Source organism: Elgaria multicarinata, chromosome 11 (assembly GCF_023053635.1).
Source record: "Elgaria multicarinata webbii isolate HBS135686 ecotype San Diego chromosome 11, rElgMul1.1.pri, whole genome shotgun sequence".
Lineage (NCBI taxonomy): Eukaryota > Metazoa > Chordata > Lepidosauria > Squamata > Anguidae > Elgaria > Elgaria multicarinata.
In genome coordinates this window covers 47254442-47278559 of record NC_086181.1, presented here as the reverse complement: position 1 = coordinate 47278559, position 24118 = coordinate 47254442, and the positions used below count along the sequence as shown (strand labels likewise).

Below are 24118 nucleotides of genomic sequence, written 5' to 3'. Positions count from 1 at the left end.
CAATGGAATCAGTTACCTAGGGAGGTTGTGGGTTCTCCCACACTAGAGGCTTTCAAGAGGCAGCTGGACAACCACCTGTCAGGGATGCTTTAGGATGGATTCCTGCATTGAGCAGGGGGTTGGACTCGATGGCCTTGTAGGCCCCTTCCAACTCTGCGATTCTATGATTCTATGCATATTTAGACCAGGGGTGGGGATGCCATGGGAAATGCTGGGAGTTGTAGGACTTCTTTTTCTGTCTAAACAGTCATAGGGTTGTGCCCTAAATGTGTTGGTCTGCCTGCAACAGACTTACGCAGTAACCTCTGGAACAGAATTTCTGGAATGGATAAATAAATAGAACAAAAATGTTTACATCCACACTGGAAGAGGAGTTGGTGCATCTCTCTCTTCCCCCCCCCCCAAGGCAAAAGGGGGGAGCAGGTAACAGGAAACGGTGATCTCAGGTTCAACCCCCGGCAGGATCAGGTAGCAGCAGGTGAAAGGCAACGCCGACACTCAAAGACGATACTGGACTACATGAGCCAATGGTTTTGATTCGGTTTAAGGCAGCTTCCTGGGCTATTCTTACTTCGAATGAACCCACCATCCTTCTGGGAAGAGGGCCGGGATTTTCAGCAGAGGCTCTCCAGTTCCCATGACTACAAAGACAAAACGCCCCAGACGTGCAGCGACTCCTTTGCCCAAGTACATAAACCCTCCGCATAAGAGAAAAAAGGGTTTCTTTTGTATTGTGGGGTGGAGGAGAGTCTGGTCTGTTTACAAAACTGATGCGCCTGCGCGAAGAGGTTTTTTCTCTCTTTTTTGAGGGAGGGGGGATCTTCAGTACATGCGCAAAGTCCTGGTCCTATGCCTCGGAAACTACATGTCCCAGGGTGCTTTGCGCACGTCGGCAAGGGAAGTGAAGCCATGTGACCCTTGACAACTGTCCATATTGGGATCCTTTTTTTAAAAAAAAGAAAGAAAGAAAAGGATCTTTGCTTTTTTAAAAAAAATTCACAAAAGGCAGAATGCAGTGGCTCCTCAGCACCTTTCTGCGTAGTCTATAGTCTAAAGACAGGCGTCTTACAATACTTTTTAAAGGGCAAAGTTTCCCCTCAGCTGAGACCCGTGAGGTTCACTTAGTAGACTAAATCAATGCCTGGAAAAAACAATGGCTAGCTTTTGTGGACTAATTTTCCGCCTTGGCCAGCTTGTGCTCTATAATGCGAAGTTTTTATTAATGATTTCAGTCAGGAAAAATGTATCTACTTGGCCTTTTTGTGGCGTTTGCAGCCTGAAATAACACTGCCACAGGCGTGTGATTAGGATCGCCCTGTACTAACAAGGACCCTTACCCACACCTTGGAGAAAATTAGTTTCGAGTGTTGACCTTTCATTGGTTAAGACCGCTCCAGGCCCCGTCCATCCATTGGTTTGAGTGGAAATAAGGAGGCGGGAGGAAGACGGGGGCGGAGGCTTCTGGAGCTCCGACTTGGGAAGGTTTCAATTGGTTATAAATCCACGCGGGTGGTGTCAACGCCAAGCCCTGATTGGCCTCGGCGGCGCGAAGGAGGCGTGTCTTTCGGCGACCCCACCCTCCGCGTATATAAGTCCCCGTCGCAGGGGGAGCTTGCCATCGCGGGAAAGCGGGAGGCGCGAAGCGTTCTTCCTTTGGTGGCGCTCTGGGCCGCGCATGCGCTAGGAGCGAAGGAGGCGCGTCGGAACCGTGGTGGTGGCATGGCTACGCGCCTGCGCGCCGGGACCTGACTCGAGCGAGGGAGGAGCACTGCGGCTGCGCGCGGGGAAGCGCCCGAGCCTGCGCACGAGCGGGGAGCCCAAAGGCGCACGCGCAGGAGGGGGGGAGGAGGAGCGAGCGCCTCGAGCGCAGCCTGAGGCGAGGGCAGTTCGGCGGCGGCGGCCCCGGATCCCCCCTCCGGCCCCCGCGAGGCATGATCGAGATGGCCACGGACAAGGAGACCTTCTTGGTGCCGGCGCCCCCGCCGCCCCTCAAGGCCCCGGCCAGGGCCGCGGCGGCGGCAGCAGCAGCAGGCGGCGGCGGCGGCGGCGCGGGGGACGTGCCCCTGGGGCAGCAGCTGCGTGCGGGCGCCGGCGGGGGCAGCGGAGGGGACGTGCCCCCGGCCCGCCAGCTGCTGCCCCGCGCCTTCCCGCCGGTGGGGCAGCGCCGAGGGGGCGGCGCGGGGGCCCTGCCCGAGGAGCAGGAGGAGGGGCAGGAGCAGGAGGGCCCCGGGGGGGCCCCGGCGGCGGCTGAGCTCCAGCGGCCCCGCAACGGCTTCCAGCCGCCCGCCCCGCCGCGCGCCCCCAGCGGGGGCAAGAGGCGCAACAGCTGCAACGTGGGGGGCTTCAAGCACCCGGCCTTCAAGCGCCGCCGCCGGATCAACTCCGAGTGCGACCCGGTCCTGCCCTCCGAGTTCCTGCTGGGCGGCAACATCTTCGACCCCCTCAACCTCAACAGCCTCATGGATGACGAAGTCAACCAGGCCCTCAACGCCGAGACCCCCAAGTCGTCCCCGCTGCCCGCCAAGGGCCGCGACCCGGTGGAGATCCTCATCCCCAAGGACATCACCGACCCCTTGAGCCTCAACAACGCCCAGGAGGACCCGCCGGTGCTGGCCTCCCCCATCAAAACCGGGCGCAAGCGCCACCGCCACCGAGGGGCGCAGCGCGGGGTGGGCGCCGTGGAGGGGGGGTGGCGGCAGCGGCGGCAAGCCCGCCACGGCCTCCTCCTCCTCCTCCTCCTCTTCGTCGTGCAAGTCGTGCCAGAAGACCTGCAACGGGGCCGCCCCGCAGCCCTACGAACTCAACACGGCCATCAACTGCAGGGACGAGGTGGTGTCCCCTCTGCTGCCCGCAGGCGGGGACGCGCAGCAGAGCCAGCAGCAGGCCTCCAGGTGCATCACGCCCACCGGCCCTCCAGCAAGCTTCTCCGCCAGTCGCCACCACCACCACCACCGTAAGAGGCGCAGGACTTGTAGCAAATCGGAAGGGGCCAGGCACCCGGGGGGCGCTGGGCCCAACGCACAGGCGGGCAGGAGCAGCCCAGACAGGGGGCGCAGCGTGCCGCGGTGCCGCCACCCCCCGGCGGCGTCCACGCAACCGCAGCCTCAGCGGCAGGCCCAGCGCAAGTTCCAGTACGGCAACTACTGCAAATACTACGGCTACCGCAACCCCAACTGCGAGGACTCACGGCTGCGGGTGATGAAGCCGGAGTGGTTCCAGGGCAAGGAGGTGCTGGACGTGGGCTGCAACGTGGGGCACCTCACCTTGAGCGTAGCCAGGAAGTGGCACCCCACCAGAATGGTGGGAGTGGACATTGACGGGTCCCTCATCCACTCGGCTCGCCAGAACATCCGCCACTACCTTTCCCAGGAGATTCAGGAGCAGCCGCCGGACGGCCACGGGGACGGCGAGGGGGCCAGGCGTGCCAAGAAGACTTTTCCCGCCTCTCTCATGGCCAGCCGGGGGCCGATCGCCGCCCCGAGGGTGCCCCAGGAAGGGGTCGATGCCACGGTCTTCCCCAACAATGTCATCTTTGTCAAGGTAAGGCGAGAGAAGATCCACTGGGCGAGGTGAAATCCGCACCCAGCCGTGTCCTGCCTGGCCTGTGGCCGCTCGATTTGAGCCCGGGCCTAGTCTGCTTCTGGATGGGGCAGTCTGCTGGCTTGGGTGGGAATGAGTTGCTCTGGAGCAGAGGGCTACGCAAGAGGAGGCGGGTCTGGCCTCTTGGCTCCGCCTTCCAAGGTGGCTGGCAGGAGGCGCATCTATGCTGATGCGCTTGGGGCTGGAACTGCTGCAGCTTCTCTCCTGCCTTCCCGGTCCCTTCCTTCAGCCTCCCAGCATTCGTCAGCAGGCCTGGAGTTGGGGCTTGTCTGTGAAGCCGGTGGACATGTGTAGACACAGACATGCCCTTAAGGAATAATGGTCTGGCATGGGTTGGGTGGGGCTTGGGGCGGGGCAGCCAGGGCCGCTGGTGGACTGGACTCCCATCAGAGTTGCAAGGGAGGAGCTAATGAAAGGTGCAGCTTCCTCTGAATGGGCATCCTTGGATGAGCTGGAGGCATGCTGGGACGCCATTGGCCTGGCCTGGGGTGGGAGGGTGAGGCTGGCATATGAGTGACACCCCCAGTTCCCTCTACAGGGGACAGGTGCAGGCCGGGCGAGATTGGCTCACGGTAGCGTAGCGTTTCTGGGTCGCTGGATGTTTAGGCCCACCAAAGAACACGGAAAAGACTCTTTGGGCCCCGTATGAAAACAGCATTTCTCTCAAGTCGTGGGAACTGATGGGGGTCCTGGGTGGTCTTGCAGAATTTCCTTCAGGAGGATGTCAGTGAGGTTGGGGTAACTCTCACAGGCTCAGGGTTGTAGAACCCTTTTCCTCCCCTGCACAGATAACTAGGTTAATAGGGATACTAACCTAGTTATCTGTGAAGGGGCGCTGTAAATGGTCAAGCTTGCAATAAATCCGGTTGCCAGGTCTGATGCTGGTTTGCTCTCCTGGCGTTCTCCTTCGGTGGTGTCTGTGTGTTTTTGAAGGGCTTTGTACCCTTTATCTTGGTGTGGCACCTCTGCTCTGATACCACTTTGTGTTGGAGCCAGCGTGCAAAACAGACGCTTATTCCTCTGTGTTGGATTCCGCATTCTTTTTCCTGCTGGGTGGGTGTGTGCCACAGAAAGGCAGGCAGGTGTTGCACATAATTGCCCCCACCCCACCCAGGGGATATTTGTGTCTCAATCCTGTCAGCCCTGCCAGAAATTTTGTTTCAGGGGTGAGCTGCTTTTGCCAGTAACTGTTTGGTGAGGGTGTCCCCCATTGTTACGTGAAGTGTGTCCTGAACTTCCTCAGGTCCAAACTGAGTCAAGCCCATTGTTTAAGAGTAGAGCCTGTGACTGGTGTGTGGAAGGTCCTGGGATCAATCTCCAGTTCAAGGACCTTCGAGGAGCAGCTGCTGGGAGAGTCTCTGTCAGTCAGATCAGACAGAGCTTCTTGGTTAGATGGACTGAGGGTCTTCCTGCTTGGTGGTGGCCCCCTGCAGCCTTGGTTCTTGCCAGTCCAGGTGGGAGGAGAGCGTTGTGTCCCAGCGTTCAAAGCACTTGTGCCCCCCTCCCTTGCGAGGCCAACAGGGATGGAGAATATGGGGGCAGGGGGCACTTGTGGTTTCAGCCTTGCTCAACCTGGGGCGCTCCAGATGTGTTGGACTACAACTCCCAGAATGCCCCAGCTGGGGCATTCTGGGAGATGCAGTCCAATACATCTGGAGCGCACCAGATTGAGGAAGGCTGTGGTAGATGGATAGATATACATCTCACACATATATAAACTGCTGAGCTGATCGTTAGACTTCACAACTATTTTTAAAAAAAACTTCAAAGGACAATAAAGTAAGAGAACAACAACAAAAATATTTAAACGTTAACCATATTAATGAACCAGCTTAATAACGATAAATATATTGGCAGAGGAGTGCTGCAGGTAGAGTTGCAGCCCAGGTGAGGCTGTGGGGGCGGGGCGGGGCAGGAGGCCGAGAGCAGCTGAGATGGGGCCGAGCCAGGAGAGGCCGAGGGGTGGGGTGGGGGTGGGGGCTGCCGCCAGCGACCTTGTGTCTTTCAGGTGGTTTTGCTCTCGGCTGATTTGGAGTTGTCGCCTCTCCTGACCACCGGGATGGGTTGGGCTAGCAGGCAAGATCAAGGCTCCCCCTCTGATAGCGGGGCTAGTGCCTGCCTTGCCTTTGGCTCCTGCCAGCACAGCCAGGGTGGGTGCCCTGGAAGTCGCACTTCGTCCCGGGAGCTGTTCCAGCAGCACAGGCGCCCCCTCGCCCCACCCTGTGCCGAAGGCAGCGTTGGTCACGCAGGACTCCTGGGTTCTCTCGGAGGCAGTTTTTTTAAAAAACCAAAGCCAAAACCAAGCCGCCCTGCTGCAGCTGTCTGGTCGCTTGCTTGGAGTGAGCCAGGAGCCCTGTCAGAGCGTCCCTCGAGCGCAGGCCTGCAGCGCAGGCGGGAGAAGCAAGCAGGCGAGAGGAGCGCTGGTCCCGGAGCCGTGGCTGGCTCCTCCGAGGCGCATGCCAGGGTGGTTCCGGGCTGCCCGCTGCGCTGCAGCACGAAGCAGAGGACGCCCTCAAAGGGGCACCGTTCTCTGTGTACAGAGGGGGGGGCGAAGCGTGTGCGAAGTGGCTTGGGAAAGCCTTTGGCCTTCCTGTGCCGGTCTGGGAGCAGCTGCTTTGTGCAGCCACCAAGCAACTTGGGGGGTTGTCTCTGCCTTGCCAGGAACACAGGTGTGAATCCTAGGTAGTTTCCTGCCCCCCTCCCCTCGAGCAGGCCGGTGGCTTCCAGCTGGCCCACTTGCTCTGCAAATATTTCTCCCATTTGCTCTGGGATGAGGTTGACCCCTCAGCCCACCCCTGCAGGCTGTCTAACAAGGTATTGAAAATTGCTGAGTTGTTTGTCTCTGCAGGCTGGTGTTGGAGATAAAATGAGGAGGGAGGGGCAGCTTTACTGTTTACAGCTGCGTGCCTCCCCCTCCTCCCATGCTGTGCACTCTCATTGCCACCAAGATACAAAACCATCCCCCCACCCCCGTCTGACCACACTGGCCTTGAAGCAAAGCTGACCCCTTGAGGTGTCAAGGACCAGATCTGCAGGGCTTCAGCCAGGTCCACCCCCACCCTCCTTGGCCGTCTTCCAAGCATGCCCCGATTTTTTTGCTATGGTTGTGTGGGAGCTTAAAAACAATTTAGAATCACAGAATCGCAGAGTTGGAAGGGGCCTACAAGGCCAGTCCAACCCTCTGCTCAATGCAGGAATCCACCCTAAAGCATCCCTGACAGAGGGTTGTCCGGCTGCCTCTTGAAGGCCTCTTGAATGCGGGAGGCAGCAGGGCTGTCATGACTGGCCAAGGTAAAATTCATAGTCACCACGCCACTGAGGGAAAGGCCGGGGGTAGGTATGTGGGGGGGGGTGGGGGGGAAATCTGCACTGTTGGCATGCTTAAAATCAAAAAGGGAAGGAGGTCCTGAATGCAGGAATAAGCAGGAGAGAAACCGCTCTTGTGAACCGCCCAGAGAGCTTCGGCTATTGGGTGGTATAAAAATGTAATAAATAAATAAAGGGATTTATGTTGACCCAGCGTATTTTGGAGCAAAATTCCTTCTTCAGAGGCAATCTAGGAACACACAAAAACACAGGGCCTGTTCAGACAACACACCAAGCCCTGGTTCGGCCGCTCACCCTTTCGCAGCAAAGGCTTAGTGAGCGTGTTTAAACCGTAGTTATGCAGCCACCATGGTTAGGAAGGGTTCCCACGACATGCTTCACCATAACGTTTAGCTCAAAAGGCTTAACCGTGGCTTAGTGTGTCGCCTGAACAGGGTCATGCTTAAACATAAACAGCCTTTTAAGAAGTTTTTAAAAATGCCCGTTTCCCCTAACAAGCCAATTTTGATATATATATATATATATATATTTACATTTTTAAAGGTTGTGTGTGGAGTTCTACAAATATTTGTAATGTGCTTCTATATTAGCCCTGCAGAAGAAATTCTGTTCTGGAACAAATTGGGCACGTATAAATCACTTTGAGGGCCTTTTCTCTCCTGCTTATTCCTGCTGGACGGGCTTGCCCGAGGTCCGCAGTGCCATGCACCCCTTGGCAGGTGCACGTGTGCGTCATGCCTTCCTCCCGTGCTCTGCAGGGTTCTGAGCCTGGGTTTTGCCGAAGAGATTGGCATTGTGGGTGGTTCTACAGCCTCGGGTGGGGTGGGGTGGGGCTGTGCCCTGCTTGGTCCCAGTTCTCCACAGAGAGCCGGTCCCCTTCAGCGTCTGCCATCCCGTGAGATTGTACGTGGCTTTGCTGGGGAGGAAATTGCCAACGGGGCCTGGGGAGGGGGCTGAAGGCTGGGGCTTTGTGCTCCTTGGGGGCAGTCCAGGGCGTGGCCTGGCACTCAGCCTCCCCATGTCTCCCGGCAGGGCAACTATGTGCTGGAACGCGATGAGCTGCTGGAAGCTCAGAAGCCGGAGTACGACGTCATCCTCTGCCTCAGCCTCACCAAGTGGGTGCACCTCAACTGGGGCGACGAAGGGCTGAAACGACTCTTCAAGCGCTTCTTCCGCCACCTGCGGCCCGGCGGCATCCTGGTCCTCGAGCCCCAGGCCTGGTCCTCCTACAAAAAGAGGAAGAACCTGACGGTGAGTGGCCAGGGGCGGGGGTGGTTCCGCGACGGGGTCACTGCTGCAGGCGGCGCCAAGCCGCCTTTCCTCTCAGCGGGGTAGAGCCTTGGTCTTGGTCTCCTCCTGGTCCTGCTAGCCGGTGCAGAGGGCGGCACTGTGCGCCCTGCCCTCGGTTCAAGCCCTGGCCACGTTGCTCGGGGCAGCAGTGAGGTCGCTGTCCAGCCGGAGCAGCTCAGGCCTCCTCGGAAGCGGCCTGTGCTGGTTACAGCGCCGGATTCCCCGCGGGCCCCAGCCGTGTTCCGGGACACCAGTGGGTGGTGGGAGTGGGGAGATGGACATAGGCGGGGCTGAGGGGAGGGGCTGGCCAGGATCATTCCGTACAACTGACGCACCCCTTGGGACTGGACCCCAAAGGAGGATTTGCTTTCCTTTCCCCCCTCCTCCTCCTCCCTCCCAATCCCCTTTCCTTTTGTGTCGTGTCTTTTAGATTGTAAGCCTGTGGGCAGGGACTGTCAAGAAATACTTTTCTAAGCTGCCATGAGAGCCTTTTTTGGCTGAATGGCGGCATAAAAATGCTTAAATAAATAAACAAGGAGAATTGCCGTGGTGGGAAGACCTCGCTCTGATGGGTGTCGCTCCCTCGCGGTCCCTCTTCGCTACTGGGCTTCATGCTACTGGGTTAGATCAGCCGTGGAGAGCCGCTGTCTCCACAGAAACGAAAGGTCCTGAAGTCTGGAACCCCCTCGCTCCAATCCCAGTTATGAAGGGGGTGAGGCGAGTTGTGCACTCTGCACATGCTCGCGGTTTTCCCAGCCTGCTGCACGCATTCTGGGGCCAAGCACTGCCCGAGTCCCGTTTTAAGCTCTGGCGCTCTCGTCTCAGGATTGGGCACGTGAGATAATGGCGACTCTGTCCTGTGGTTTCTGACGTCCGTTCTTCTCTCGCTTTCCTAGGAGACGATATGCAGACATTACCACCAGATCAAGCTGAAACCCGACCAGTTCCCCTCTTACCTGACTTCATCTGAAGTTGGCTTCTCCAGCTACGAACTGGTGGCCATGCCGAGGAACACATCAAAAGGTAATGGGGCTCCTCTAGGGTAGGCGCCTCAGAACTGAAAACGTTGGTTCCAAGCGCGTTCGGGTATAGAGGGCTGTCGTTCAGTGCCAGTTGGTTGTCTCACCATGAGGGGAAGGACTCCTCAAGCCTTGGGCTGGGCTCGGCCTGGCCTTCAGCTAAATTGCGACAGACCCAGAGGGTTAAACAGATTGGGGGGCGGGGTTGGGCTGAGCAGGAATCCAGTGGGATCGACATCCCCTGCCATGTACCAGGCTCTACAACGCAGACCCCAGTGCATGTTGGGAGTGGCGAATGGGCCAAACGTGCTCCTCATAGCCCCCCCCTCCCCCCGCCTGAGTTCCCAGGGACGATGAGAGAGGAGGACCAGAGGGTGCTCTAGAGCTGCTGTCACCCACAGAATTCCCCCACCCTCCTCCTGCCCTCAGTTGCCCCAGAGGGAAAGGGGGGGTCCCCCATTCAGATACAGGCCTGCACAGGCAGGGGAGCTGTCATAAACCCGGCGGTGGCAGGTCTTTGCACCCCTTGTTGTCCCAAGGAAGTGTTTCAGAACGTTCCCCCTCCTCTGTTTCGGACCTCAGTAGCTTTGCCTCCTGTGCATATTTGCAGTGGGCTTCTTCAGGGGTGACCGGAGCTGGCAAGCGGACTGCTTTGGAAATGCAATGCCAGGCTCCTTCAATCAGGGGATCCTGGGTCTTGAGGTGGGGTGGGAAGAGGAGGGGTTTCCGTAGGCAAAGCTGTGGGTCTCCCCAGGTGCCTGACTCGCTGCCTCTTCTCTGGGCTCTCCCCACAGGCTTCCAGCGCCCCATCTATCTCTTCCACAAGGCCCAGCGCCCTGGAGCACACTGAGGAACTCTGCCCTGGCTCATGCGCCAGTGGTCCCAGGCTGCCCCCCACCTCTCCTTCCTTGATCTGCCATGGCCGCTTGCTGGGGAGGTGGACTGGCGCGCCCTCCCACCTAGGAACGCGGGGCGCTTTGAGAGGGCGAGCGGAGCCTTCTCGCCCAGGTGGGACAGAGCAAGCTGGGGCTGTTCCCCTGGCCCTGCCTCGAGTACCTTGGATTATCCTCGGACGGCGGCGAAGAGCAGCACACCTGGGGATCGCTCGGAGCCGAGCCTGAGCTACTGCTGGCGGGGTGGCGGGCGAGCCGTGCCCTCCCGGGTGAGGCAGTGCCCCGGAGGTGGGGTGCACGTCCTTCTTTGTCTGAAGGCGGCTCTCCCCCCACCCCTTTCCTTCTGAATTCTCGGCGGATACGAAGCAACCCCCAATCCCAAGCGCTTTGCGCTCTCTGCCTCAAGCGGAGGGGAAAGAGAAGATCACAACCTGCTTCCGCCAGACCCACGTCAGGGAGGCTGGGAAGGGATCTGTAACACAGGGCGTCTCGCCCAGCAGGCCAAGACCACGGGCCGACCTCTTTCCTGGCAGACGCGCCCTCCTTGCCATAGCTGGTACTGCTGCTTCCTTCCGCCTCCCTGTTCCTGTGAAAAAGGGGCAGGGCGCTTTTACCTGCAAACAGGTCAACCCTTGGTCCTCTGGGTTCTCCTCTCTACTGCCTGAAATGTCGGCTTGGGGCAAGTGGGTTGCATGTGCAGATCTAGTTGAGGGGCTGTCAGCTTAAGGCATTCTGCCTGTTGGGGGGAGGAGGGAAAACTGGGCCAGGCGGCAGCCTGCTCTCAGGACGGCCTGCCTGGGCCCTCCTTTCATTGTCTGGGTCTCACATTCGCCCTGGCTCAGCAGAGGAGCCGGCCCGGACAGCAGCCTGTTGGTTTGACTGTACAGGTGTTTGCTCCTGTTCTAGAGACACCCCCCCCCCCCCTTTCTGCCACCTGAACTGCATAACCATCTCTTCTTGGAGGAGGATGTGCCTGTGTGGAACCGGGGCTAGCAGAAACACAGCCTAGCTGGGGACCGTTTCTTCTGACCCAGAACACAAGCAAACGTTGTTTTGGGGGGGGGGGGGGGCCTGAGCTCTGCATCCTTTGTGATGGCTGGAGGAGGAGAGGCTGCACCGGGCTCTAGTCCCAACTTCACATTACCTGCTAGTCTTTGAGGGGTTTGTCTGATCCACCCGAGGAAAGGGGCAAGTCAAGCTCCCTAACACACACACACACACACACAAATTCCACTACTTTCTGGTTATGATGCCAGGGATAAGGAAGCCTCTCTTCTGAGCTGTTTGCCTCTTAGAGGGCTCAAAGGAGGACACCTGTCCTGCCCACCTCCGTAGTAGCCAGGGGATCCTGTTCGAGCTGCAGTTTTATCTTTAAAAAAAAAAGTTGATTCTCTCTATAAATAAAAGCCTACAGATTATTACCAACTGCTGTCCTGGTTTATGTAAGAAACAGGAGGTCAGGGGAGGGCAGCAGGCAGACCCAAAAGTCAAAGCCAGCCTTGTGGAACGCTGCAGCCTGCTCCAGGGACTGTGTGGCTAACCAAGCCGACGACACCCCTGCAAGGTGACCCCCTGCTACTGAGGCTAAAGGCCCTCCGCTGCCCATCTCCCCTTCAAGCAGTGATGGAGGGCGGGGCGAGGAGAGAACCACAGGTCTTGGTTGCAATGACGGTTTATGTATAAAAACACAGGGGTGGGCAAAGGGATTCCTTCTGAGTAAATAGCCTTCTGCAAGGCAGTCCAAGTCCCGTTTTGGGGGAGGGGGGGCACCAGCCGCAGCGTCGGAGGCACCTGCGCCCACTCCCTCTCTCAACTGTCCCACTGCTGCAGCTTCCGGTACATGAAGAAAGTGGTGGCTGGATCCCGTGTCCGGGGTTGTAGCTTGAGGGCCGGGAGCCCCTCTACCTCCAGGAAGGGGCTCTCTGTGAACAACTCCTCTGGGTGGTAGAACGCCAGCAGATCGGGGCCTGCACAGTCCAGCTCCTGCTGCAGGGGGAGGGGGGGAGAGACGGGTTATGAGGAGCCCATTCCCCAGCCACTGAGGCCTCTCGTTCCGCGGTGTTCTACTTCCCAGGTAAACCACACACCCCCTCTCTGCTGTTATACCAGCCTTCTTCAACCTGGGGCGCTCCAGATGTGTTGGACTGCATCTCCCAGAATGCCCCAGCCAGCAGAGCTGGCTGGGGCATTCTGGGAGTTGTAGTCCAACACATCTGGAGCGCCCCAAGTTGTCATGTGGAATTTCTGGCCTCCAAAACGGCGAAGGAACTGCGAGGGGCGCCAGGCAGAGAGAAGCTGTTCTCTCGGATCAGCAGCTCATCAAAGATGAGAACTCCCCACCCCCCCCACCCCCAATCTTTTCTCCCGCTGTGGCGAACTGAACAGGGAGGTTTAAATCTGCCTGCCGCAATGGGAGTATGTACTGGCCTCGCTGTGCCCCCCAGCTGACCCACAGTGCTGGTCTCTGCCCCCTCAGTTGATGTGCATGGATCAAGGTCAGTATGTGTGTGTGTGTGTGGCTAACCGGTTCTCTTCCCTCGTTGTAGATGCCCACATAAGCCCCAGTGTAACAGTGGGGGCTTTGTTCCATGTTATCCTGTGATGCAGTTGCAGCGGGGCAAGGCTCCTGCTCAGGTCTGTGGCATCCTCAAAGGGACAAGAGCTCACCTTCCGGGGTTCGGTGCGGTGCCGGACGAGCAGGAGCTGCTCTTGCACAGCTGAGCTGAGCAATTCCTCCTCCGGCACGTGCAGGCTGACCAGACCTTGATAAAGTTGCTGGTCTCGAGGAATGTTCATACCTGTAAGATCAGAGTCAGGTGGGCCTGAAGCAGGTAGCGGGGGGGGGGGGGGGACAGAAGCTGCATCCTGCCAGAGGACGGGGGGGGGGGGGGGTTGGTGTTGTTGAAATGCTTCCATGAAAACATTCAGCTCTTAAGAAGCAATATAGCGGCATACTAGACAGAAAGCGACAGGATCCCCCTTCACTTTGGTTCCACTGAACGATGTGAAAACCCAGCCATAACCCAGTTCCTATTAAAACCAATGGGACTTCATTGAGTGCTACTAACTCAGTGTGCGTCCAACCCATTGCCTAACGTGACCCGGCCGTGCAGCAACAGAGACCGCCCCAGTTGGGCTGAAGAAGCCAGGCTGCCTAGTGGACATCTCTGGAGAGGTCATTCCACAGCCCTGCCAGGGCCAGCACCAAAAGGGCCCTGCTGCTGGTAGAGGAGTCCGTTCCCTCCCCTGAAACACCCATATTCTCTTTGGCAGGACGCTGCAAAAGCCCCAGCCTGGCCTTCCTGCCGCCATGCGATGCCATTTCCAAGGCGTTGCCCAAAAAAAGCCATGCAATCAAGAAACGCAGCACAACTCAGCCAAGACCACTTGCCTATGTAGCCCAGTATCAGGCCAAACTGAATTTCGGAGAAGCTCTTGGCGGCTGCATTCCAGTGGTAGGCAAGGCTGTGAGCTGAAATCCCAGCATGTTGTGCCTTAAAGCTCTTACCGCTGGTAACTAAACATACGAGACGTATTTCAGCCTTTTAGAATAGCCAGGGGTGGGGAGAGACCTGGAAAAGCCAGGAAGCCACCCAACGCTCAAGCCACTGGACAGCCCTCTGTCAGGGATGCTTAAAGGTGGATTCCTGCATGGAGCGGCGGGATGGACTCGGAGGCCCCTTGCAGCTCAGCGATTCTTTGAAGAGAGGCATAGAATCATAGAATCGCAGAGTTGGAAGGGGCCTACAAGGTCATCAAGTCCAAACCCCCCCCACTCAGTGCAGGAATCCACCTTAAAGCATCCCTGACAGAGGGCTGTCCAGCTGCTTCTTGAAGGCCTCTAGTGTGGGAGAAGAGCCCACCACCTCCCTAGGGAACTGGTTCCAATGCATAGCTGTTTTGAACCCAGGAAGTCCAGTTTGGGCCTGCTGTGCAACAGCCTTGGTTTGCACTGACTGGCTGCGGTTGTTCAGGGTTTTGGACTTTTCTCCTAGTTCCCTACTGCAGCTTTCTAGCTGCTGGACAAGGCTGCCTTTTCTATCTTGACTGAGAAGAAAGCCTGGTGCCATGGACCTTCCAGTTTCTGGTGAGGAGGCTCCGAATATATTCTTCCCTAGGAGGCACCTGCAGGCCAGAACCAGAGGCCATCGGCCAGGTTTTTCCAGTCCCCTTCTGTAAATTCCCCAAGTAGGACGGAGCCCTCCTTGCTCCTGGCCACTCACCCTCGCCCACCCGAGCTCCCACGGCACAACGGGCGACGAAAGAGCGCTGCACCAGTTCCTCTGCTGCCTGCCGGGCGTCGAACTCCTGTGCTCGCACCGCCTGCACCTCGGCCCCCAACGCAAGCGTACTGTGGGGGATGGGAGTGGTCAGCATATTGGGGGACTGGTGCCATCCGTCCCCTGACGAACCCCTCCCGGGCTCGGTCTTCGGCGTGATGGCGACAGGGGGGCTACTGCTGCTGGAAATGCTCTGGGCCTTTCCCACTTCTCTGGAGGGGTCCAGGCTGCTCCTCCTGAGCTCCTCGGGAATGGATCCCAGCCTGAAACGGACCTGCGAAAGGAAGACGAGGAGGCCGTGTAGCAGGGCTGTGGGGTGGGGGAAGCAATTATTTCATCTCTAAACCGAGATTCTGGAGGCACAGCTGTTCTCAGTTTCAGACATCAGAGAAGCCGTGGTTCCAGCCACCATGTGATGGAAGGGGAGAGGAACTTTGTACATGCTTGGATATTATGGTTCAATGAATTCTAGAATTGAGTCACAACACTAAAACAATTTGTCACTACCGTTCCTGTTAAGTACTAACCCAACTTCCGTTCTGGGCAGGGGACAACTGCACCATAGGGACTTTGGAGGCTGCCTTATACTCAGGCCCTGGGTCCCTCTAGCCCAGCCTTCCTCAACCTGGGTCGCTCCAGATGTGTTGGACTACAACTCCCAGAATGCCCCAGCCAGTTGGCTGGGGCATTCTGGGAGATGCAGTCCAACACATCTGGAGCGACCCAGGTTGAGGAAGGCTGCTCTAGCCTGACTGGCAGCAGCAGCACTTCAGGCAGGAGATTCTCCAGCCCTACCTGGTGGTGCTGCCAGAAATCGAACCTGGGCCCTTCTCCACGCAAAGCAGGGGGCTCTACCGCTAAACAAGCTGCCCTCCCTGCGGAGAGCACGCCGAGAGGTTTCGCACAGGTGCCCCCACCACAGGCCACCAGGCGGCTGATTTGGCGGTCTCGACACCCACTCACCCCGTTTGCCATTTACCTGTCTGCGCGGGAGTTTCTGCTGCCGCGGTCGCCGAAGGATGCCGCCTCCCGCTCTTCCCGTGCAGCTGCGCTCAGGGGTGAGCGCCACCTCGGGATCGGGGCTCAGGCTTTGGGACGGTGGGGGCGGGAGCGGCGTGGGGGCAGCGCAAGGGAGGCTGTCTCGGTCGTCCCCATGGGGAAGATGGAGGGTGGCAGCCATCGGGTGAGAAGGCCAGCGGTAATTCCTGTGGAAATAAGAGAGAAGGGGGTGGGTGGGTTGCGATTAGGGTGTAGGGCAGCCTTCCCCAACCTGGTGCCCCGCAGATGGGTTGGAGTACAACTATGGGAGTTGTAGTCCAACACGTCTGCGGGGCGCCAGGTTGGGGAAGGCTGTGGTGTTCCTAGCTCAGGCGCCCAGTCCCCGCCGCCAGAGGGGGCCGTTTCCCTTCGGCTCTGCAGTCGGAGCGGACAGACCGGGGGGGGGGGGGGCGGGGGCAGCAGCAGCAGCGACGGTTCCCCCGAAGGGCTTTCCAGGAACACCCCACCCCACCCCCGGGCATGTTTGCGGGAGGGGGCAGAAGAAGAGGCCCCGCAGGCTGCGGGCGGGAGCAGGCGGCCTCTTTTAGCCGCTTGCCAGATGCCAGCCAGGCGTCTCTCTCCTGCACGGCTCTTCAAGGTGCAGCAGCCCCGCTCAGGCCGCCGGCCGTGGGGGCAGGAAGGAGGGCTCAGCGCAGCCTCTGCGCTCATAGGCAGCCGACCTCGGAGCCGGCTGTGGCGGCGGCGGCGCTGCTGCTGCTGCTGCTCCTGCTGCGCTTCTGGGCTTCGTAGAATCCTAGAATAGCAGAGTTGGAAGGGGCCTACAAGGCCATCGAGTCCAACCCCCTTCTCAATACAGGAATCCACCCTGAAGCATCCCTGGCAGAGGGTTGTCCAGCTGCCTCTTGAAGGCCTCTAGTGTGGGAGAGCCCACCACCTCCCTAGGTCACTGGTTCCATTGTGGTACTGCTCTAACAGTCAGGAAGTTTTTCCTGATGTCCAGCTGGAATCTGGCTTCCTGTCACTTGAGCCCGTTATTCCGTGTCCTGCACTCTGGGAGGATCGGGAAGAGATCCTGGCCCTTCCCGTGGAAACAGCTGGGGGGAAGCAGAAGACTGCATGAGAGGGTCCCCTGGCTCTGAGGACCCACCTACTCTCCTGCCCCCCTGGCTCTGAGGGCCCACCCACTCTCCTGCCCCCCTGGCTCTGAGGACCCACCCACCCACCCTCCTGCCCCCTTGCACTGCTGCCCCTGGGGGCAGTTTCCAGGACCCCTGCCTGTGGATGGCAGTTTCTTGTCTCCCCCAGCCAGCGCCTCGGCACCTTCCTTTTTCCAGGCCAGCTTTCAGCCAGCAGCGTCCCTTCGCCCGCCCCTCCCCCTCGTTTCCACGACCCCCTGGCACCCCTTCCCTTGCATAGCCCCCGCCCCCTCCCAGACTTCCCCCCAGTTCCCTCCCTCCTCCAGCCCCCACCCACCTGCCTTTCGTTTCCAGCCCCGCCGCTTCTCCCGCCGCTTCGCTCAAGTCTTTTACTTCCCGCTGGTCCAAAGCTGGGGACGGTTACAGGGAAGGGAAAGAGCAGCCTCGTTTCCAATCCAAGATGGCGCCGGCCTGAAAATGCCCTATCTAAAGCCATGGAGGCGATAGAGTCTCACGGCAGCACAGTCCTTCTCGGATCTTCCGGTTTGAAATGGAAGAGCCCCTTTCCAGTGCAAGGTAGAGAGCGAGAAATCTTTCCCTTCAGAGGTGTCCTAGAGCGGCACTGCCACTGCGCCCCCTGGAGAACGAGGGGCGGCTTTACACTCATAATAAAAGGAGTGCGTTTCGATGACGTCACTGAAAGGGCGCAGACCGCACTCAGGGCTAGCCTCGTTTTCAATCCAAGATGGCGGCCGAACTGGAAACGCTCTATATAGCCAACGACATGGCGGTGGGGCGGGGAAAAAGGAGGGAACCTGTCTCTGGGTTGAACATGGCGTCCCGGAAGGGAAGCCGCGCCTGCGCAGCTGCCACTTTCTGGGTGCAAGATGGCGGGGAGAGGGAGGTGCGGCCGCGGGTTCGAAACCGACCTTTGCCAGTTGGGAATAGTGTTAAAATCTGCAGGAGGCTTTTTGTTATAAATCATTAAAGCAACCTGGAATAAACCACAGCAAGGGTGTCGCTGCAGCCCCCTCCTCCCTATGCTTTACTTGGGACATTTCCAAAACCCATCTTAGTGTGACGCCTTCATTAGGCCACCCAAAATACCACAACAAAACGTGCACCTTTTTTCAAGGTTGGCTTAATAAAAATGATGCATTAATACGGATTTTGGAATTTTTCTTACGGTCAAAACACCTTCGCTATTTTTGGGTGTTATTTAGAAATAAGTTCCCCTTAAAATCAGTGAAGACATCAGGGTTGAGTGTTTAAACTTGTTCTTAAACGTATACAACCCGTCTCTGTTGTCTCTGTGGCGTGTGTGCTGTGTGTCCATATGTAAACGGTTTTACACTTTGCACAATTTTTAATGTTTTTTAATCTTTGTAAATGCCCGGAGAGCTTCACCTACGGGGTGCTGTAGAAATATCATAAATAATAACTACCATCCTAATAAGTAGGCATAGAGAAAACTGCCTCATCCTGAGTCCATCTAGGGCTAACTAGCCCAGTATTGTCATCACTGACTGGCAGCTGCCAGGGATCAAACCTTTTCCTCCTCCCTCCCAATCCCCTTTCCTTTTGTGTCATGTCTTTTAGATTGTAAGCCTGTGGGTAGGGACTGTCAAGAAATACTTTTGTAAGCTGCCGTGAGAGCCTTTCTTGGCTGAACGGCGGCATAAAAAGGCATAAATAAATAAATAAATAAAATAAACCTGGAACCTTCTGCATGCACAGCAGGGACCTAGAACACCCAAAACAGTGCGCTGATGTTCTAGGTCACGGGGGGGGGGGAGACCATGGATCTCTCAGCAGGCAAGCAATGCCAGCTGCCTGCTTCCTCCCCGAGAGGACCCAAGAGTCCTGTATCTCAGCTTCAGATATGCACACACACACACACACACACAACTGCTGCTGCCAGAAACGGGGGCAGCAGCAGGCCGGTTGATGGGGAGAAACCTGCACACTGCTGTAATTTCTGAGCGTCAGCAAAATCTATTATTTGGTGGCTTGCGTTACTATATCTCTTTTTCCCTCCACCCCCCCACCCACCCCTCAGGAAATTCCTCCAGCCGCTGCCAGGCATTCATCTGCGGTGGGTTATTGTTCTGTCACCAACTGCAACGGAAAACGTGATCAGAGGCGAGAGGGCAGATCTGTTTACGCAAAGGGGCTTCGGTGGCTGTTCGGATGGAGGCTCCTCCGTGCCCTCTGCAAGAAGGCGGCGGCGGCGAACGCTGTTGCTAGCAGTTCACACGGTGCTTTGATCTGCACAAACAATGCTCCCCACCACCACGGGGCCCATTTTACAGATGAAGACAAGGAGTCAGAGCATTGGTCCATCAGGCCCACGTTGCCCTACTCTCACTGGCAGCGGCTTTGCAAGCGTGTGGGCAGAGAGAGGCGCTTCCTAACACCAAGGTCCTTCTTGGTGGAGATGCCAAGAGCTAAATCTGGTGGGGCATCCACACGCAAGACGTGTCAGTGAACTAGGGACCCTCCCCAGGCCTGGAAGTCCATCGCACTGGACTACACCTGGCACAGTCGCACTCACGGAGTTGATGCTTCCCGTGGAAATAATTCCCTCGTTACCATGTACCAGGCTGTCTGGTCTCTTAATCATCACGTCACCCCATGGCTGCGTGTGTCCGTGTCCGTGTGTGTGATCAGCAGGGCTTTATTAATATCATGCTTTTTTTCTAAAAACAACCAACCACCGAAATGGCTTAGAATAAAAATAGGAAAATACAACCGAACAACAAGAAAAGCGAAGTTAAAAGCAAATCAATAATAACAACCAAACAAGCAATTAAAATATCAATAAACAGGCGCTCAAAACTAAAAACTCTAGCAGGAAGCATTAAAAGTTTTAAACAGCAGTAAAACAACAACAACTGGACTTTTGTAGTTGTGGAGTGGGGAGAGAAAGCCTTTTTGTAACTGTCTTAAAACAGGCAAAGAGGGCGCTTCGCCGGGGAACCTTTTTGCAGCGCCAAGGGCTCAATCTCCAGAATGCACAAAGTGATCATAAAAAAGAGCACCTTCGTGCATATACAGAGCGCCGCTCCCTGGGATTAAGCAGAAGAGGCTCCATAGCAGGACGGGGAGAGACGCAAGCATTTCTGGCACCATCTATCTTGAATGAGTAAAATAAGGGGGTGGGCGCTTCTCAGCCAAGCCTTCTGCCCCCCCTCCCCGAATCCCTCCCCTCCCCATTCTGAGAGGGGGCTGGGGGGGCTGGGGGTGGGACCTTGTTCCTTTCAGCAGCTGCCAAGCCAAACAAGGCCTTTGCGAAGCGGACGCCAATTGCGCTGCGCCCGGGGGCTTTGGTGGAGTTAAGTTCAGGGAACAAGTCGGTGTTTCCCCAAAACAATGTCTGGGGTGTGGAGGGAGAGCGGGGACGGGGGGGGGGGGGGGGGAGAGAGAATCTGCTCCAGGATTGGCGAAGATGGCAGTGGAAGGGAAACGAGGTGTAATTTCCTGACTGGGTTCCCTCCCCTATCAGGGCTTCCCTAGAGAAATGGAAGAACAAAAGAATTTTCCGGTTTGGGGAGGGTATGATTAGCAGTGTGGTGGTACAGGGAGGGTTAGGGGGGCTGGGAGGCCTGGCCCTTTGGGTGGGGAGGGGGCGGTGGGCACCGGAAGAGGTCAAGGGACCATTCATCCCAAGGAGGAGGCAGGAAGCTGGCCAGGTGGGGTGAAGATGGCAGCAGGACGCCTGGGTTCTGTGCCTGGCAGACGGAGAGGGACGCAGGGAGCAGGGGCCAGGATTCCTGGGTCCCTCGTGATGGTGGCCGGGGGGGGGGGGGGGAACGGGCCACGGCCCTCCACTCAGGAGGGAGGCTGCACCTCAGGGTGGGAGGTGCAGTGGGATGGCAGCTTTAGGGAGACTCGCAGACAGGAGGAGGGGGGGATCTGTAGGCAGGGGGTGGGGGAGCAGTCTGGTTTTGTGATCACAAGGTCTAGAACAGCCCCTCCTCCCCACAGAGCTGGAGCAAGGGGGGATATGGGGGGGTCCCAGGTGACTTGACTTCCCCGCCCTGCGCCCCTTTCTCTCCCCCACCCCTGAAATCCATTTGCAGCTCCTGAGGATTTTAAGTATCGGTGCAGGGAGAGATAAATGGAGATATTCAAAACACGCCGAGATGGCTGACAGATGAGGAACATCTGGGCAGACGTGTCGGGGGCGCACGCCCCCTCCGTCCCGGATCTGATTCTGTGTTTGTCCGTCTTCCCTCCCCCACCTCTCTGGGCGGCCATCAGCAGAGGGTCATCCCCCCCTCCCCCAATGACGAGAAGCCATCTGGGGGCCACTGTTCGGACCCCTGAATCCTAACTTGTACAAAGAGGGGCTTCGACACACCCGCGCCCCCTCCTCTATCTCATCATTTCTCCCCACCCCACCCCCAAGTCCGGATGCAGACTAGAAATTTATCGGGGTGTTGGGTGGGAGGGGAACAGGGCCGGCATAATTCGAAACAGGTTGGGTTTTTATAGAGCACTCAAAGTAGCCAGCCGAAAGACCACCGTCCCCGTCCGTCCCCCCCGCAACGCCGCCCGCCTTTCCCGGCCATCTCTGTCTGGAATCAATTTGTATCGGGAGCAGCACAGCCTCCGCTAATTCCTCCAGTCAAAGAGGCCTGCAGCAGAAAGGGGGGCAGAGCAAACATTCCCCCCCCCCGCGTAAGCCCGGCGCTCACGCGCTACCGTGATTTAGGGCCAGCAGGGTGCTAGGTGCTGTACATGCCACGGTAGTGGCCGTGGGTGGGTGGGCTGGCTGTCCGGCCGGCTAGCCGTCACCATGACTCCAGGCCAGGCCCAGGGGGGAGCGGTCAAGATGGAGCAGGGCTCAGTGGGGGAGCAGAGCAGTGGGGGGAACTTGGCTGACGGCTTGAGGAAGCGGCCCAGGGGTGGGGTGGGGGAACTGAGCTTTTAGGGCTTTTGGTGACAACCGTGCTGTGTACAGCGTTCAGCACCGTTCTGGGCCAGAACGAGAGTCGTGACCAGCAGAGCAAGGTGGTTCCTAGCCCAGCTTGGCAGAAAGGGCCCAAGTGGGGGGGGCGGGGGGGGGGGGAGAGACCACGCCAGCCATGGATCCGTTCTGCCAGACAGAGGTCTGGCCGTAAGGTTGGTTCTGCACTTCTCCTATTTTAAGGAAGCCTTCCCCAACCTGTTTCCTCTTCAGATGTGTTGGACTACAGGCTGGGGATCATGGGGGTTGTAGTCCAACACATCTGCGGAAGCCTGAACTAAGACGAGTGGCCGTGCAGGGCAAAAGAGGCTGGAGGCAGGCTGGAGCGCTCCGGCTGCAGTGGAAAGGGCACTCTTCATATGCTCAGAGGTACTCCCCTTCTTCATCATCACTTCCCAGGCGGGGCTGTGGCCGGGCTTTGAAAATAGCTTCTGAGGCCTGGCAAAAGTGGAGCCCCGGAGAAAGGCAGGTTTGCGTGTTCGCGTGTCTTTGGACTGTGTGTCTGGAGAGCTGTGGGCAAGCAAACGCCCAAACGGCCGCCCGGAGAAAGAGGACACCGGAGTCTGTGCAAAACGGAGGCCTCTACGGGATGTCTAAATGGCCTGAGCAGTGAGGAACCCCCACCTGACCGGAGAGGAAGCTTCATCAGCCCCCCCCCAGACCCCCTGAGCCTGCCCCCCCCCCAGCCCCAAGGCCTCGTGACGGACGGGCCCTTGCAGGCCAGCGCTGCCCCTTCTGTTTCCTGCCCCACGCCTGACCTGCAGGGCGGGAGGGAGGGGAGCGTGATTGCAGCTGGCCAGGGGAGATAACCTAGGGGGGGTGGAGGGGGGGCAGAGTGTCACAGGTTTTCTGGCTGATGACCTCACATCATGGCTGGAAATTTTTCCACCAGGAGAGAGGTCGGAGGGGTTGGGAAGGGGGGGGCAATGAGCTGCAGGTTAATTAGCCAGAGAGAAAACAGGAGAGAAAGAGAGAAAAAGCACGGACCCATTTTCAGTGCCAGCAGTGAAGTCAAGCGTGCCTCTGAGCACACATAGAGTGCCATCCGGCCACTGCAGAGGAACTGCAACGTGCCTGCAATTTGAGGGGTAAGGCTCTTCAGATCGGGGGGGGGGGGGAAACGAAAGCTGGAGCCCCGGGTACCTCTGACCTCAGAAATGAAGCCCCAGTGGAGTCAACCGTCCGTGAACTAGTTGGCCATGGCGCCTGGGAATGAGGGGAGTTCAGGTTGGGATGGCGGAGGGAGCCTGTGCACTCTGCCTTGGCAGCCAGTCTGCAGGGTCCCAGGCAGAGAGAGAGAGAGAGAGAGAGAGACAGACAGACAGACAGACAGACAGACTTCCCCATCACCTGAGACTCTAGGGATGCCGGACAGGAAGCCTGTGCAAAGTGGTGGGTGTGCTCTCTCTCTCTCTCTCTCTCTCTCTCTCTCTCTCTCTCTCTCTCTCTCTCTCTCTCTCTCGCACACACACACACACACACACACACACTGAGCAATGACCAGTGGAGGCTGGTGGTTCTTCTGATGTCTGTGGGGCAGTGAAGCCACTCCGGGTTTCCATCAGAACTGGTCAGAACGCTAAAGGCGTTTGCCCCTTGGATCGCTCCTTGAGAGGCCGGGCTGGTTCTGCCTCCAAGTGGCTGCCAGGTCTGATCCGAACCAGGATCCCTTGTGACCTTTGCTGGCACCCATAGAAAGAGCGCCGCGCTCCCCCTCCAGGCGGCTGCCCCCGCTGTTTGTGCCCGGCCTGGTTGGGAATGCAAAACGCAGCAGCCAAGATGCATGAAGCGCTTTGACAATGGGTTTGCCCCCCCCACTCCCCTGGCAGGGCTCCTAAGCCTTCAACGTCTAAGCAAAACAGGCTGACATTCACCAGGAGAAGAGAGGAAGCTCCCTTAGGCCAAAGGTGGGCAGCTTGTAACCCTAGTGGGACTCAGCCACGGAGCCACGGCCCCTCCCTGCTATCAGAACCATTTGGTGGATTCTAGCGTTACGGAGTTGGAGAAGAACAGAGACGAGAAGGCGAACATAAGGGTGGATTCCTGCACTGAGCAGGGGGTTGGACTCGATGGCCTTGAAGGCCCCTTCCAACTCTGCTATTCTATGATTCTAGGATAACAGCTGTGCCGGATCACACCAAGGAGGACCTGACCAGGAACTTAGGAAGCCGCCTCCTTCTGAGTCAGAGCCTGGGTCCATCTAGCCCGGTATTGTCGACACTGACTGGCAGCAACAGCTTTCCAAGGGCTCAGACAGGATTCTTTCCTTGCCCCACCTGGGGAGGCTGCCGGGGGCTCCGTCACCCTGAGCTCTGGCCCCTCCCTGGGTCAGTGTGATCCTGGCCACGCAGGTGCCCAGGTGGGAAACCCACAAGCAGGAGACAGGTGCAACAGCACCCTCCCGCCCATGTTCCCCAGCAACTGGTCAATACAGGCTTACTGCCTCTGACACTGCAGTTAGCACCTACTGTAGCCATCCGGGCGAGTAGCCACGGATGGCCTTCTCCTGCAGAGATTTGTCCAACCCCCTTTCAAAGCCACCCAAATTGGTGGCCATAGCTACATTTTGTGGCAGTGGGTTCCATAGTCTGGCTCTGTGCTG

General features: G+C 58.0%; 2 protein-coding genes across 3 annotated transcripts; one reads left to right on the top strand and one right to left on the bottom strand.

Moving 5' to 3' along the window:
* Positions 1–1621: 1621 nt before the first annotated feature.
* Positions 1622–11554, top strand: MEPCE (methylphosphate capping enzyme). Its single transcript, XM_063137234.1, is given in 5 exon segments — positions 1622–2684; positions 2686–3540; positions 7960–8178; positions 9114–9240; positions 10031–11554. Coding segments are annotated over 5 exon segments (2010 nt in total). The 5' UTR covers positions 1622–1931; the 3' UTR covers positions 10087–11554.
* Positions 11555–11825: 271 nt separating this feature from the next.
* On the bottom strand, positions 11826–16988 carry PPP1R35 (protein phosphatase 1 regulatory subunit 35). Of its 2 annotated transcripts, none has more exons than XM_063138661.1 (5): positions 16882–16988; positions 15389–15614; positions 14353–14683; positions 12797–12927; positions 11826–12115 (listed from the first exon to the last, which is right to left on the bottom strand). In XM_063138661.1, exons 2-5 carry the CDS (start codon positions 15587–15589, stop codon positions 11939–11941), a joined length of 840 nt encoding a protein of 279 aa, XP_062994731.1. In that variant the 5' UTR covers positions 15590–15614; positions 16882–16988; the 3' UTR covers positions 11826–11938. The 2 variants fall into 2 exon arrangements, with proteins under 2 accessions (XP_062994731.1, XP_062994732.1); XM_063138662.1 differs by having other exon boundaries at positions 11826–12112.
* Between the last annotated feature and the right edge of the window lie 7130 nt (positions 16989–24118).

What these genes read in the sequence shown, in the direction of transcription:
- PPP1R35 (XM_063138661.1), bottom strand. Translation starts at nt 15,589, where the DNA reads ATGGCTGCCACCCTCCATCTTCCCCATGGGGACGACCGAGACAGCCTC. An exon ending in AGAAACTCCCGCGCAGACAG is followed by an intron (nt 14,684 to 15,388) that starts GTAAATGGCAAA and finishes TTCCTTTCGCAG; the next exon opens with GTCCGTTTCAGGCTGGGATC. An exon ending in GGGAGCTCGGGTGGGCGAGG is followed by an intron (nt 12,928 to 14,352) that starts GTGAGTGGCCAG and finishes CTGATCTTACAG; the next exon opens with GTATGAACATTCCTCGAGAC.